At 44.9% G+C, this 13,375-nt stretch overlaps 1 protein-coding gene across 3 annotated transcripts in view; it reads right to left on the bottom strand.

The window, feature by feature from the left end:
- Positions 1 to 13,375, bottom strand: part of cdkl5 (cyclin-dependent kinase-like 5) — a 34,217-nt gene that overhangs the window by 3,726 nt on the left and 17,116 nt on the right. The window contains exons 5-18 of one of the 3 annotated variants that reach the window (XM_012819651.3): positions 11,935 to 12,071; positions 11,584 to 11,704; positions 11,195 to 11,254; positions 10,106 to 10,196; positions 8,513 to 8,702; positions 7,511 to 7,591; positions 7,227 to 7,393; positions 5,567 to 6,737; positions 4,807 to 4,908; positions 3,356 to 3,464; positions 3,141 to 3,258; positions 2,827 to 2,935; positions 1,945 to 2,058; positions 57 to 308 (exon numbers count right to left, since the gene is read on the bottom strand). In XM_012819651.3, coding sequence (XP_012675105.2) covers positions 57 to 308; positions 1,945 to 2,058; positions 2,827 to 2,935; positions 3,141 to 3,258; positions 3,356 to 3,464; positions 4,807 to 4,908; positions 5,567 to 6,737; positions 7,227 to 7,393; positions 7,511 to 7,591; positions 8,513 to 8,702; positions 10,106 to 10,196; positions 11,195 to 11,254; positions 11,584 to 11,704; positions 11,935 to 12,071 — 2,822 coding nt within the window. The remainder of the gene's footprint in view (positions 1 to 56; positions 309 to 1,944; positions 2,059 to 2,826; positions 2,936 to 3,140; positions 3,259 to 3,355; positions 3,465 to 4,806; positions 4,909 to 5,566; positions 6,738 to 7,226; positions 7,394 to 7,510; positions 7,592 to 8,512; positions 8,703 to 10,105; positions 10,197 to 11,194; positions 11,255 to 11,583; positions 11,705 to 11,934; positions 12,072 to 13,375) is intronic. The other 2 variants (XM_031559086.2, XM_031559084.2) reach the window with 2 other exon arrangements.

The raw sequence follows: 13,375 nt of genomic DNA, 5'->3' as shown, positions 1-13,375 counted from the left end.
GATATTGCAATGAAAGGAATGATTGAAAAACACAGAAGGTTCTGAGAAAAGCTTACTTGAGAGTGTGGCTCTGCAAGCTTTTCAGAGGGCCAATCATCTCTCTCCCTCTCCCTCTCCCTTTCCCGCTCCCTCTCTCGATCTCGGTCCCGATTGCGGTCCCGGCTACGTTCCCGCTCCCTTTCCCGGTCTCGATTTTGGTTACGATCCCGTTCTTTGTCCCGATCTCGGTTCCTGTGACGGCTGCTTTGATGGGAGGAGGATTTCACCGCCCTCTGAGCAGCCATTGGATCCTGGACCTCCCCAGGCACCTATCACAGGCCACAGTTAGAACTTAAGTCACATGTCTCCTGCAGTTCAATGAGTTCACTGTAAGTGTTCACGTGGTAACTGGGTTGATTAGACTAAATGTATGCTGTGTGGAAATATTTTGTGAACATCATTTTAACACTTAAAAACAAATGTAAGTATATGCAAGGCTATAATCACAATTATATTTTGTATTTTCAAGACCCACTTGGGTGGGTGGACCCTTGGAAAAACTTTAGACACACGTAAAGCATCAGCATGGCATACACTACTACTTGCTATGGCTCAAATGCTGGCCGTACACACAGACAGTATGTGTGCATTCACTACTACTTTTTTGTTGAGCTGACAATGCAGTGTGCCGTTGAGAAAACAACCTCTACATTCAGTGCTGCTTCTGTGATGGTTCTGTTCCTACACATACTGTCTGAATATGCTAACGTTAGGCTAACATGCGTGCCTCTATGAAAAACCATACAGTCCATGTAGCATATGCCACACATAGGCTTTATGTGTGTAAAGCCCATAACACTGGTGTCCATATTTGTGGCCTGAAACATTGTGCTGTGGTCAGGAGAGAGGCGGTGAGTCCAGACAGATTGACAGCGTGCACTTTATCTTTGCAGGCATAGCTGAGGACAACTATGAGGGGTTCCATGCAACTCTTTTAAAACCCTCCAACATGCTGTGTCTGCTGATGCATAGCTGACATAAGCAATGATGACACAAGAAAACCAAACACTAGATCAACAGCATGAATCATAGACAAATCTCCCATTTATCTCACTGTTTTATCGCTTAAAGAATATAACTGCTGTATGAAAAATAAACAGCCATATTCACAAGGAGGAAAACTGGCCTACTTGATTAAGACAGGCTGCTAACTAACATGTCGGCCTAGGGACATTAACTTTTGTATCTAACACCTTAAGAGCCCATAGTGAGATAATGGTCCCTATGTGAGCTGGACAAATCATTTCTGCAATTACATGTGCAATGTGAAAAGCACATGCTACCCATTTTGCTAAATTTGAGAGACAAATAAATGCTCCAAGAGTATTTGAGAGGCTTATGAGTGGGAAATCTTCAAAAGTTTCCAAGTGAAAGCTAGCCCTTTTTTCAAATAGTGAAGCTGCATCAGCTAGACTCTGCTAGGGCTTAGAAAGAGAAATGTGAGGGACGCAATACACTCCCGCCCAGTAGGTGAAGGAACTAGACTACAAGGCTAATGCTAAGACAACAAAAATGGATGATGACCTCAAGGTAATAATTAACATATCAATAAACATTCCTTTCAGGAATCTGCCGACATCTACTAACAAAAGGTTCACAGAAAAACTCACAAGGTTTCTCATGAACAATAAACTTTGCAAAATGGGTTATTTATCTCTATTTATAAATTCTGCACCCTGTCACCACAGACGGTCTACATTTGATAGATCTGAGGTTGGCTTTCTATATGACCACTCGGACTCAATGATCACAATTCACCTGAACTGGACAGAAGCAAATCGTGTCAAACATAAAATCATTATCGGTTGAATATTACTAATCTACAGTGTCATGCAATGGATGTGCACTTTTTGTAACGGATGAGGAGAACGGTGCAGAGAGCAGTACAGTAGATGAGAGCAGTACCATGGGAGAGGAGACTACTTTCACAGAGGGGCTACGCTTTACGCTATTCTTTGAGTTAAATAGAGGGAAAAGACTTTTCTTGATGCTTGGACTCCTTCCATCGCCGACATCTGTCTGCAATATAAGATGCACAAGACTCCAGTGGCACATTGAAGAAAACAGGTTGCAGAACTCTGTTGCTTCCCTACACTGGGTGAACATACGGACACAGCTCCGTGTTTACAGAGGGAGGCAAAGCATCAGCTCATTATCTGGCAGAAAATGTTTTGTTGTGTTTGAACCGATTCCCATGGAAATGCTACATATAATTCCGGTTACAAATTCTTCTCTGACAGTCTCTGTCCAACAGATGCATTTCACACAAAGAACAAACAAACAAACAAACAAACAAACAAAAGCTAACAAACATCACCACCTGCTGGAGGAAATGACCTAATTTCAGGGTGGATTATGCTCTGTACTTAATGAGGTAAACTGTATAAAATACCTAGTATATAGAATATAACCTACACACTGAGGTATATCTCTTTGTTTGTCTTACAATACAGGTAGTGACATCACATTTGCTGTTTGCCATTAGCTTGGCAATTAATTACAGATAAAAAGAAATAACTATCTGTACTGTAAATAATACTGGTTTTCCTCTCTTTATGTCTAAACACAAATATTTCCACAGTTGTTTGCACATAAAGGCACATAAAACACATGATGACAAAGACTTTAAAGCTTACAGAGACAAAACACATTATGAAAAGCTTTAGCCATTTCCATTGCCATTCAGTAGCTTTGCTTTCGAGTATGAGCTAAGATTATGACTAGGCAGTATATCTAACATCAAGCTGGAGGGGCCAAGATGACCCAAAACAGTTTATCGACACCCACCGCTTGTGACTTCTTCTTCTTCTTTTTTATTGCTCTAAAGAAACCCTGTTTCTCTTTATGCTTCGAAGGTTCAGGCGGAGGATTCATGGCCCTGGTCTCAGCTGTGTTCCTGTTTCACACAAAGAAGAATCAGAACAAGAGTACTCACTAATGATGATGGTGAGGTGGAATTTTCTTGAAAGCACAAGATCTGAGATAGGTCAGTACTCTCCCAGCTGCAGCCAAATTACAGCTGTTCAATACGACACCTTGACGCCTCTAAAAGCTCCACAAATGACACCCCAGCACATTAGTCAGAGTGGCGGTGTACTCACCACGGCTCAAAGGTGGGCTGACGCTTGGAGTGATTACTCATGGCACTGTTGTCACCGGGCACGGGTGCCCCGCGACTCTGGGCAGTGGAGTCATAGGAGTCAGGCCGTGGGGATGGCACTGCCACAGGGAAAGAATGATGAAGCTAGAGAGACGGGCAACCGCTACACATCCTTAGTGCAGGAGAGGGTCTGAAAGAATCTGTTAGCGTACACACCTCTGTAAAAGCTACCCACTCTCCGTGGCATTGAGTCACTGTAGATATTGCGGTTCTCCTTGGAGGAGGTGCCTCCGTCCTCCAGGTGTTGGTCGTGATACATCCCCACCTTTGGAAACAAGTGGCAGGATAAAAAAGGGCAACGTGTCACAGACTGGCAGCACCATACCGGGGCTGCCATGGCCATGCCAATGCGTGGCTGCCATGGCTGCACTTTCACACATGTACTGTCATTCTCCCAAAGGAAGAAAAGGGGAAAAAAAAGGAAAAGAAAGAAAGAGAGGAAGAGAATTGTTAAAAGAGAGCAAGCAAGGGAAATAGAACAATAGATAGAATAGAAAATAACTTATCCCATGTACATTTTGGAGCGCACACTGTAGCCACACTGATAGAACACTTATAAAACACACTGAGACTGTGGAGTAAGCTGGTGCTCCCCTAGGAACTTACTGCACAAGATAGTTCACCCAAAAATGAATGATCAGTCATTAGCTACTCATCCCTGTACCAGCAGAAGCACAATATGAGTTAGACAGCTGATCGTCTCTTATTTTAAAAACGTGGCTCGTTTCCTACACTGTGAGTGTGAATGGTGACCAGGTCTTTCTGGTCATTCACTGAAATATCGCTAGATAACTCATTTTGTGCTGCACTGAAAAGTCAAACCTTTATCAGTGTCGACAAGCAAAGGTTGAGTGGGTAGTGGGAGAACTTCCATTCCGGGGAGAACTATTTCTTTATTGCTAAAATGAGGAAACCAATGAATGTTAGGCGAAACGAGGGAGCAGGAGTACTGAAGGAGTACTTAAGAAGTACTGAAGGAGTACTGAAGCTGTGGGAGTGAGGGGGAGAGTAGTTGGGGGTCAGCAGTGACTGTGTGCAAAGAGTGGCTATTATTTCGTAGGGTAACTAGGGCTGAACGATTTGGGAAAATAATCTAATTGCGATTTTTCCCCCCAATATTGCGATTGCAATTTAATATGCAATTTTTTTCATTTTATCCTAATTTTTTTCCCAACAAATCGTAATGAATGATTTCAATATGACCAACACAATATTAGATACATTTAGTGTAAAATATTATTTCCCACAATTTAAATTTGTATTTAACTGCTCATTACAGAATCAAGAACAACAAATCGGTGGCTTTGCCACTGTGCATTTAAGTAATTTAAACAAAGTAATTGTAAGAATAAACACAAGGCATGCACTTTTTAAACACTGTGTGCAAAATTTACCATCTTAAGAAAAGACATTTTTTTTTTTTTTTTTAAGATCACGTTTTTAATCGCGAACGTTGCGGTTAGAAAATTGCGTTCTATCATATCGCGATTAAATCGCAAATGCAATTAATCGTTCAGCCCTAAGGGTAACAGGTGGCTAGCTGACCAGGGACTTAGGGGGGATTTAGGGGTTCAGGGGTCTGTTGGAGGGAAGGCAGAGTTTCGGACCTCATTTTTTGGACGCTGGGAGTGAAAAGTAGCTGTGTTGTCCCGCGTGGAATCTTTGATGGGGGGCCGGGATTGGGTCGCCTCTTTTGGGGACGGGTCGTTCTGTGGGAGGAACGTCACACAGCAAATCAAGCAGACAGCAGAGAGTGGAGGGCGTCACATGACATGTGCAGACAAACCAAGCCACACGGTACACATTCAGGCGAGGCGGGGGGATGAGATACACAGACACGCCTCGAACAAGAACCAACATCAACACCAAGGTCAAACACGGATGCAGGTTGTTTGCTTGGCGGCTTTTCTCAGCCAGAGACGCTCTGGAGATGAAAATGATGTTTGAACGTTTGTAATTTCCCGAGAGCAAAGTGCTCAGCAGGGGGTGTTGTTGAATTCCAATACTCAAATGCGTCACTGATAAACAGTCACCGAAATCAACGTGACAAAACTGAGATAAGGCGAAATAGCTTCCTCTAACATTATCCCTGCGCTGTCTGCAGAGGGAGTGGTAGACTTCAGAGACATTCACACTCATGCTAAACTCATGCTAAACATCAATGACTCGGGAGTTATTCTGGTGGTTCTGCATAGATAACAGACTGACTGCTCATTCTGTTACACGACCTATTATGACTTCTCCTGACCTCTGACCTCTGGGGTTGGTGTGTCATTTTGACCCAATTTCTTTCCCTGAACAGACTGATACGTGAACATGATGGCTTGAGCCCTTCTCTACCCTGCCACGTCTGCATGGGGCACTGACCCTGGCGATGTCATCATTGCAGTCCTCGCGCGATGAGCCCACAGAGTGCCGCGTGAGCGTGCGGTGCTGCACCTGTGGCGAGAGCATCTGCAGGCTGCTGGCCCGCGTGGGCACGCCACCCTGCCCCACCGCCAGTGTGGCTTCCTGGCCGTGTGGTCGGTGGCGCTCACGACGCACGTACATGGAGTGGCGATGGGGGCGCTGCTGTGAGGAGAAGGGGCTGGTGTAGCCGAGGCCATAGGGGAAGGACTCGTGGGGGGTGGAGAGTGAGTGCGTGTGACCTCCACTCCCACCACTACCTCCACCACCACCTCCTCCCCCCGTTCCCAGCCCTCCACCTGGCCTTCCTCCTGGATCCAGAGTCTCTACCACCCGCGCCTCCTCCGGGCCTTTGTGACGAGTGGAGGGACGACGGGAGTCGAGAGTGCTGCTTTCCAGGTGTGGGATGCCACGGGTGATGTTTGCTGAGGCGGACGAGGGGCTGTGTCCAGAACGGTCGGACATGTGATGGGTCGCCGGACTGCCAGGGGCTGCGTTCAGGTCCACGCAGCTGGCCGGGAAATAGCGGGGAGGGCCGGGCGGTGGGTCGTCCAGCAGAAGCCCCGCCGCGCTCAGATTGCCCACTGACTTTGCGTCCCCCAGGCCCTGCGGCAGCCCGGCTCCACCTCCTCCGTGCCCCTTGGACAAGCTGAGGTACGTGTTGGCGCTCTTGTTTGACGAGGGGTCGACTGAAACGTGGCCATGGCGATTTCGCTTTTCGCCTGGCTGTAGCGTATTGTTCTTGCCCTCTACGAATGCCGGCCGCTGCTGGGAACGACTGGCTGACTTCACGTACTTGGCCCCCGGCCCGTCCGGCGGCTTAGTAGCGGCCGCAACGTTGGGTGGCGGTGGGATGTTGAAGTCAAACTGGGTCTTGCCCTTGAAGTCCTTAGGGCTGAGCAGGTGTGGCAGGGGGTTGTTGGCCAGGTCTTTGCTGCAGGTGATGGAGCGGCTCAGCGTCTGGGTCTGCTGGAAGTTCTTGGGGTGCAGAATGGGGCTCAGGCTGGCCGGGGCGGGACCATTGCCGTTCAGGAAGCTCTCGTTGCTGCGACGCAGGTCCTCGTGGCGCGGCAGACTCGAGCACTCCTTTGCGTTGGGGCGACGGTGGCCCGTGCTCTTACTGCCATGGCTCCTGTGGGCGTCAGAGACAGGGAGAGATCACAGAGGTGGAGACTGAAGTCATGTTGTGCATGGTATGTGTGCTAACCAGAAGTAATCACATAAAATAAGGTTACATTAATTTGATGAAGAAATTAAAATAGTTACTTTACTTATTACATTTTCAACAGGGTCATTTGTAACCTATTACATTTCAAAGTAACCTTCCCAACCCTGGGTGCTAACTCAACTTGTTGCATGGATCTGTGTGCTAATCTGTTGGGGATGTTAGCATTTATAGCTGACCTGCTATAAATGATCGAATTATGTTGTATGCTAATATTGTGCTCTTATATGACAGGTGTGGTAGTAATATTGTTTGTTAATGCTGATGTGGGTTGAAAGAATAAGAGTAATCTGTCTTGGAGGGTGTTGTAGGGTTGTGCTGAGCTACTGTTGGACGGTTTTTGTGTCCAAATGCTACGCTAACTTGCTGGGAAAAGTGTGATTGCTGTATGTTAACCTGCTTGGTATTGTGTTGTCTCCATGGTACGGCTTCCTCTTGGAGGAGCGTGGTGGTGTGGGGGAAAGGGGCAAGGTCCGCTCCAGCAGGCGTTGGGTCTGAAACACCTGATGGTTCAGACTTTGCTCCGTTAGGAAACGCTCAGATGCGCTCAGCTGAAGCAGGTTCTGATCCACAGAGAGGAAAAGAACAGGACAGAGTTATCGGGGGTCAAGTTGAGATGAATTTTTCCACTCAAAGCTAATATTATACACAATGCTATGAGGAATGAATCCTCTCCTTACTTTCATTACATCCAGCAAGCTTCCACTGAGGATGCCCAGGTACCTTCTCTCCAGAGTCTGAGGATGACTCACTGAAGGGAACTGAAATACACACACACACACACACACACACACACACACACACACACACACACACACACACACACACACACACAAACACACAAACACACACACACACACACACACACACACACATCCCACACGCAGGCGGGCACACACAAACACACATAGGCAATCACATGGTTACAAACCTGAAAAGATAAACCATTATTCGCACACTGCTGCATAGATTATGACTAAACACCGCTACAGAATGATCCAGTCTGGGTTATTTACATTTTTGGGCTCAACCACAGGGTGTGAATTATTCCACCTGTCAGATGCAATTAGTGAGATCTGTCATCAGCTTTGAGACTGACTTTAAAAGAAACCCACAGCCAACAGATCAGGCAAATGAGCAATGCACAAACTGTAACTTGCAAAGGTTTCTTCAGAAAAGGGTTTGTGCAGCAGACATACACATGCAGTATACAGACATACACATGCAGTATACAGACATACACATGCAGTATACTCCGTAGTAGGAGCACCCTTTCAATGTACACAGTATGATTTACACTGATATGACTAAGGAGTGGACTGTGTGTGTGTGAAGGAGGCGGATACAGGAACAGAAAAATCAAAGAAAAAGCAAAGAAGAGAGGTAGTGAGAGAGACAGAGAGAGAGAGAGAGAGAGAGAAGGAGTGAGTGAGAGAGAGAGAAAGAGAGAGAGAGAGAGAGAGAGAGAGAGAGAGAGAGGGTTGAATATGGCTGATCTATGAGGTGCCAAAAATGGGCTGCTGCAAAGAGCTCAGCACACATCCAATGAGTCACCATGCTGGGAGCCGAGCCATGAGGACACGGAGAGGAGAGGGACAGCCGCTGAGGGAACGACAAGATGAAGGAGGTAGAGGGAGGAAGAGAGGACGCATGGCGGAGAGGAAGGCTGCACACGGGCTCACCCGCATGCCGTGGAAGCGGGAGTTGTTGTAGAAGAGCTTCATCTGCTCCGGAGGCAGTGGGCCCAGAACCTTCTGGATGGTGAAGAGCTGGTCGATCTCACTCTCGCCTGGGAACAGGGGCTGGCCGTCACTGAGCTCCCCAAGAATGCACCCCACTGACCACATGTCCACGGCCTTCCCATAGGGGGCACTGGAGGAAAGAGAGGGGTACAGTAAGATCAGAGAAATGTCCAACCTTGAAGGTGCAGTTTTCAATGTTCATCCAAAAAGCTGGTTCTCAAACTTCCATGTTTGATTCTTTAACTGCATTTGCATTAACTGCAAAACAATACATCCAAAAATGATATTTTCAGTTCAGATTTACATCATTTTGTCATTTTATCATTTACAATCAAGCAAAAAAACCTTTGTCATTATCTCTTCACACATTTACTTACTTAAAGAACTTACTTTAAGAACTATTCACTGAAGGTTCTGTGTAATTTTTGTTGTCAAGAAAACATGCAGATCTTTCATGATTCCTTCCTAACTGAATTATATTTTAAGATAAACACTATATATGTCTCCTTTTAAAATTCTGCTGTTGTACTTTCATGACATAAGAGCTGTGGTGATTTTTTTTTCTTCAGAATTTTCTTTTCAATTTTGGCACAACCTTCACAGACAGAGGGCCACACTATGAATCCCTTATTTCCAATCTGACTGAGGACTCAGATCAAAGCACTCCTCTCTGGCAGTTGGGATGTGTGGTTGCAGTTAAAGGATGGATCAGTGTGTACACCAAATCAGATTAAGGAGAGGGATGAACCAGCGCAAGAATGAAGGAAAGGAAATGAGGAGAGAGGGTGAGATGCACTGGACAGAAGGGGAAACAGATAAAGGGTGAGTGAAAGAAAGAGAGAGAGGGAAGGGGGGGGGGAGAGAGAGAACGACAGGCGGTCGGAAGACACATATTTGAGCTGAGAGGCAATGAGACAGAGGCAGAGAATATTTGTGTGGGCGGAATTCAAATACCAAGAATTTTTCAAAGACACTGAGACAGTGAGAGAGAAAAGAACACAGAGAGAGAGAAATAGAAAGACAGAAATAATAAAGAGATAGAAAGGTCTCAGTTCTTTGGTGTATATACAGCAGGGAGGTGATGCAAGCAATGGTGTTAGAATACCGACAAGCTTAATAGATGGTCGCAACCTTTCCCTGATTTTAGCATCCAAATCACAAGCTGAGTTGAGTCCTCACATGAACCACTTTCCACATGTCACCGGTATCAGAGCACGTGTTGAAAAGCTTCAGCCTTATTCCTTCCAGGGAGTAAACTGAAGAACAATACTGAATACCCAGGGGGCAGCTGACCCTTTACCAGATCTGTATCTCAACCTCTCTGTGCCAATCCTACTTCTGTAGGACCACATAACAGTTTTAGATATCTTCGTGCTCGTGAGTCGTGACTGCTTAAACAGGCCTGGGCTTTAAAACCATGGAATGATCCAAGCTGATTGAACAGACATGCCGTGCTGCGAGACCCTAGAGGTGGGCATAGACAGTCAAATCAGGGAGGAAGAAGGCGAAGATGAAATGCCACCGTGCCCTTACCCCAGCAGGAGCTCCGGGGAGCGGTACCACCTGGTAGCCACGTACTCTGTGTAGTTGGCATCATTTCCCTCAGAGAGGTTGCGGGCGAAGCCTGCAAGAAGTGAAAGAATGATAATGGATGGAGGATCACCAATGGGGGATCAGTCACTTTGCGGTGAAACAAAAGCGCGTGGACGCCTGAGTTTGTCTTCTGTGTTTGGTGAGTTGCAGGAAGTACTGTGAGTCATTCTGCCCCCGCCCCCCATCTTGTCAACAATGTGTGAAAGGTTGCTATAAATACAGATTAGAATTTTACCAGCACAAACTGCTTTTCGGACAGGAATATTTATTCTCTGGCAGATTGAGTAGAGCAGAATGAGTCCATATTATCAAGATAATTTCTATGGCAATTATGTGGAAATAATATATCCATTGATTGAACATTAGAGGAGGGCAAAATAATATCAACATGCATAGCAAACCCATTAGCTTAGTCTAGACTCTAGCATATTGGTTATCCAAACAGTATAAAGTGAAACTGGAGTAAATAGTATTAAGGACAAATACATTTCCCAAGATCAGGACAATGGCAGCAGCCATGGCAACGTGGCACTGGTGGTGCCGTGGTAGTGTAGGTTGTGCACTCTGTGGTCAGGCACTCTGAAGAAACACCAGTGGGAGGCGAAGAGAATGACACGATAGTGGCCAAAACTCTGTGTGTGTGTGTGTGTGTGTGTGTGTGTGTGTGCGTGTGTGCGTGTGTGCGTGTGTGCGTGTGTGCGTGTGTGCGTGTGTGTGCGTGTGTGCGTGTGTGTGTGTGTGTGTGTGTGTGTAAAGAGTGGTCATCATGAGGGATAATGATACACTGCCAGTCTGGAGTGTGAGACTGAAAACACACAGAAGGCCACTGAGTCACGGTAGAGCTGTGCCCAGTCCACATACAGTACATCACGCACAGACACACACACACACACACACACACACACACACACACACACACACACACACACACACACACACACACACACATACATTTGCGAATGTTCTCGCTTGCACACACACACATTTACATCATAGCTTTACCATGTTACAGTGTGGTGTGGAACTTACCAAAATCACATAGCTTCAGAACATCATTGGAACTGATGAGGAGATTCTCTGGTTTGATATCTGAAGAAATTAAGATAGATATCACAAAACTGAAAAAACCCACTGTATTACACTGAAAAAAAAACCCACAGTATTACACTACAACACAAAGTACAGTATGGCTTTCTAACATGAATTAAGTCCATTTGCACATGAAGGGAAAATAAGTTTCATAGTAACAATGAATTTCATCCAAAAATAATAATAATATAATAATAATAACACTAAATGGCAATAAAATGGATCTCTACATAACTCTGAGAGCAAACATTTCTCATGGAAAAAGCAGCAGCCATGATGGTTCTGTCCAGCTGAAGTGAAATAGTGGTCCCCCTAAATGAGTTCCTCACCTCTGTGGACAATGTCATTCTTATGGCACCAGTGGATTGCCTTTATGAGCTGATAGATGTAGTTCCGCACTTTGTCTGGAGGCACACCATTGGGCTGTTCCTCCAAAAGTTCTAGCATGTTCTGCAGCACGTCACCATGGGAACAGGGCATGCTCATTTGAACTTGACATTGGCAATGTCACATATTACCGATTCAATTATCTCTTAATGAATTCTGATACACAATGTTGGGATATTTGAAGGATATGTGGGTGGTTTTCTTACCTACAACAAAGCTTGGCACAGAGTAATAACATTCCTTTGCACAAAGATTTGGGATGAGAAAAAAAACAACAATTGTAATGCACTGACCTTCTCTACATATTCAAACACTAGGTAGAGTTTCCCCCTCCGGCGGAAGGCCTCCTTCAGCTCCACGATGTTCTCCTGCTTAAGAGTGCGGAGCATCTTAAGCTCACGCAGAGTCGTCTCCTTAACCTCCTCATTTTCTGCAAAAAGAGGCACCACGCACTTAATGAGAACCTCATTACTGAGCATCTATACAAAATGCTATTAATTCACATTGTTATCACAGATCACAAATATCCAAGACTTTAAACTGACTTACTAAAGCTGAAAAGTAAACTGATTCGCTGCCTATTTGCTTTTGTGTCTTATGGGGATTCAGCTGTAAACCAGCTGTCTGGTAAGGTTGATATAGCTCTTTGATGAATAATAGGTGTCCAGTTTTTCACACAGATTCAGTTATTAGTGCAAGGACAACCCATCAACAGATATGTGGCTAACCATTGCTAATTGCCTAGTATTTCTCTTCACTTATCATACATGTCTTTTAAAAGAGGAAAAGGGCTATAATATCTATTAGGATACTACTGTTACGGGTGCATAGTGATTGGCAAACACATTGACTAAATGCGCTCTAGTGGAAAATTGAACACACACTCAAGACTATGAGGTTTCAAAACCTTCAGGAGTAATAACAGGAAATTATGATACTAACACAGTAAGACTGTATTCTACTCGGATGCCAAACTGCAGCCCTAGATTTGTGAGGCCTGAAGTATTGACCTTGGAATTAGAATGGATTTGTCAGGACTTAGGAATCACAAACTACATGAGGTTGGATTTATGGAAACAAAGTGAAGACCGCTTTAAACAAACTAGATATGTGGCAATGAAAATTGTGAGTGATCCACGATTTATACCATTTTGTCATATAAATCGACAACAATTACATTTTACAACTAAATAAAACCTATAAGAATAGCATAATAAGCATTGAAAAACATTGAGAGACATTTACAGAGAACAGAATGTTTGCATACATGGGCACATTTGTGGGCAGACTTGCATTTATCTGGAGCAGTATCTCAAGGACCGGATGGTGATAAGGTGGTACTTGTTTTACCATGGTAAAGCATGAGTCCACTCTTTGCATGGTTGAGTTACTTTCTGAATGGCTACAGATATGGTTCTTTCTGTGATGATATTCTATGGCAAGTTCACCACTGCCATGTAGAGCCAGATGAATACTACAGTATATGTGTGGCAATAACCACAGGAGAATGTATATGTGTGGCAATAACCACAGGAGAATGAAGTTTGAGTGTTAGTGGAAACCATGACTGCTTCATGTATTTGACACATTCTAAATATAGCATCCTGTGCAGGTGGTAGCCAAGGTAGAAGTAAAGATAGAAACACTAAATGGAAAAAACATGTTTGTCAAGTCATGGGTGGGTTTAAGGAGGGAAGACAGCTTTGGTTGCACAGGTTTTCACAGCAATTCAAT

The sequence above is a fragment of the Clupea harengus genome, chromosome 21, assembly GCF_900700415.2.
Source record: "Clupea harengus chromosome 21, Ch_v2.0.2, whole genome shotgun sequence".
Classification (NCBI taxonomy): domain Eukaryota; kingdom Metazoa; phylum Chordata; class Actinopteri; order Clupeiformes; family Clupeidae; genus Clupea; species Clupea harengus.
The sequence above is the reverse complement of the archived record's forward strand: the minus strand, read 5'-3'. Positions and strand labels throughout refer to the sequence as shown.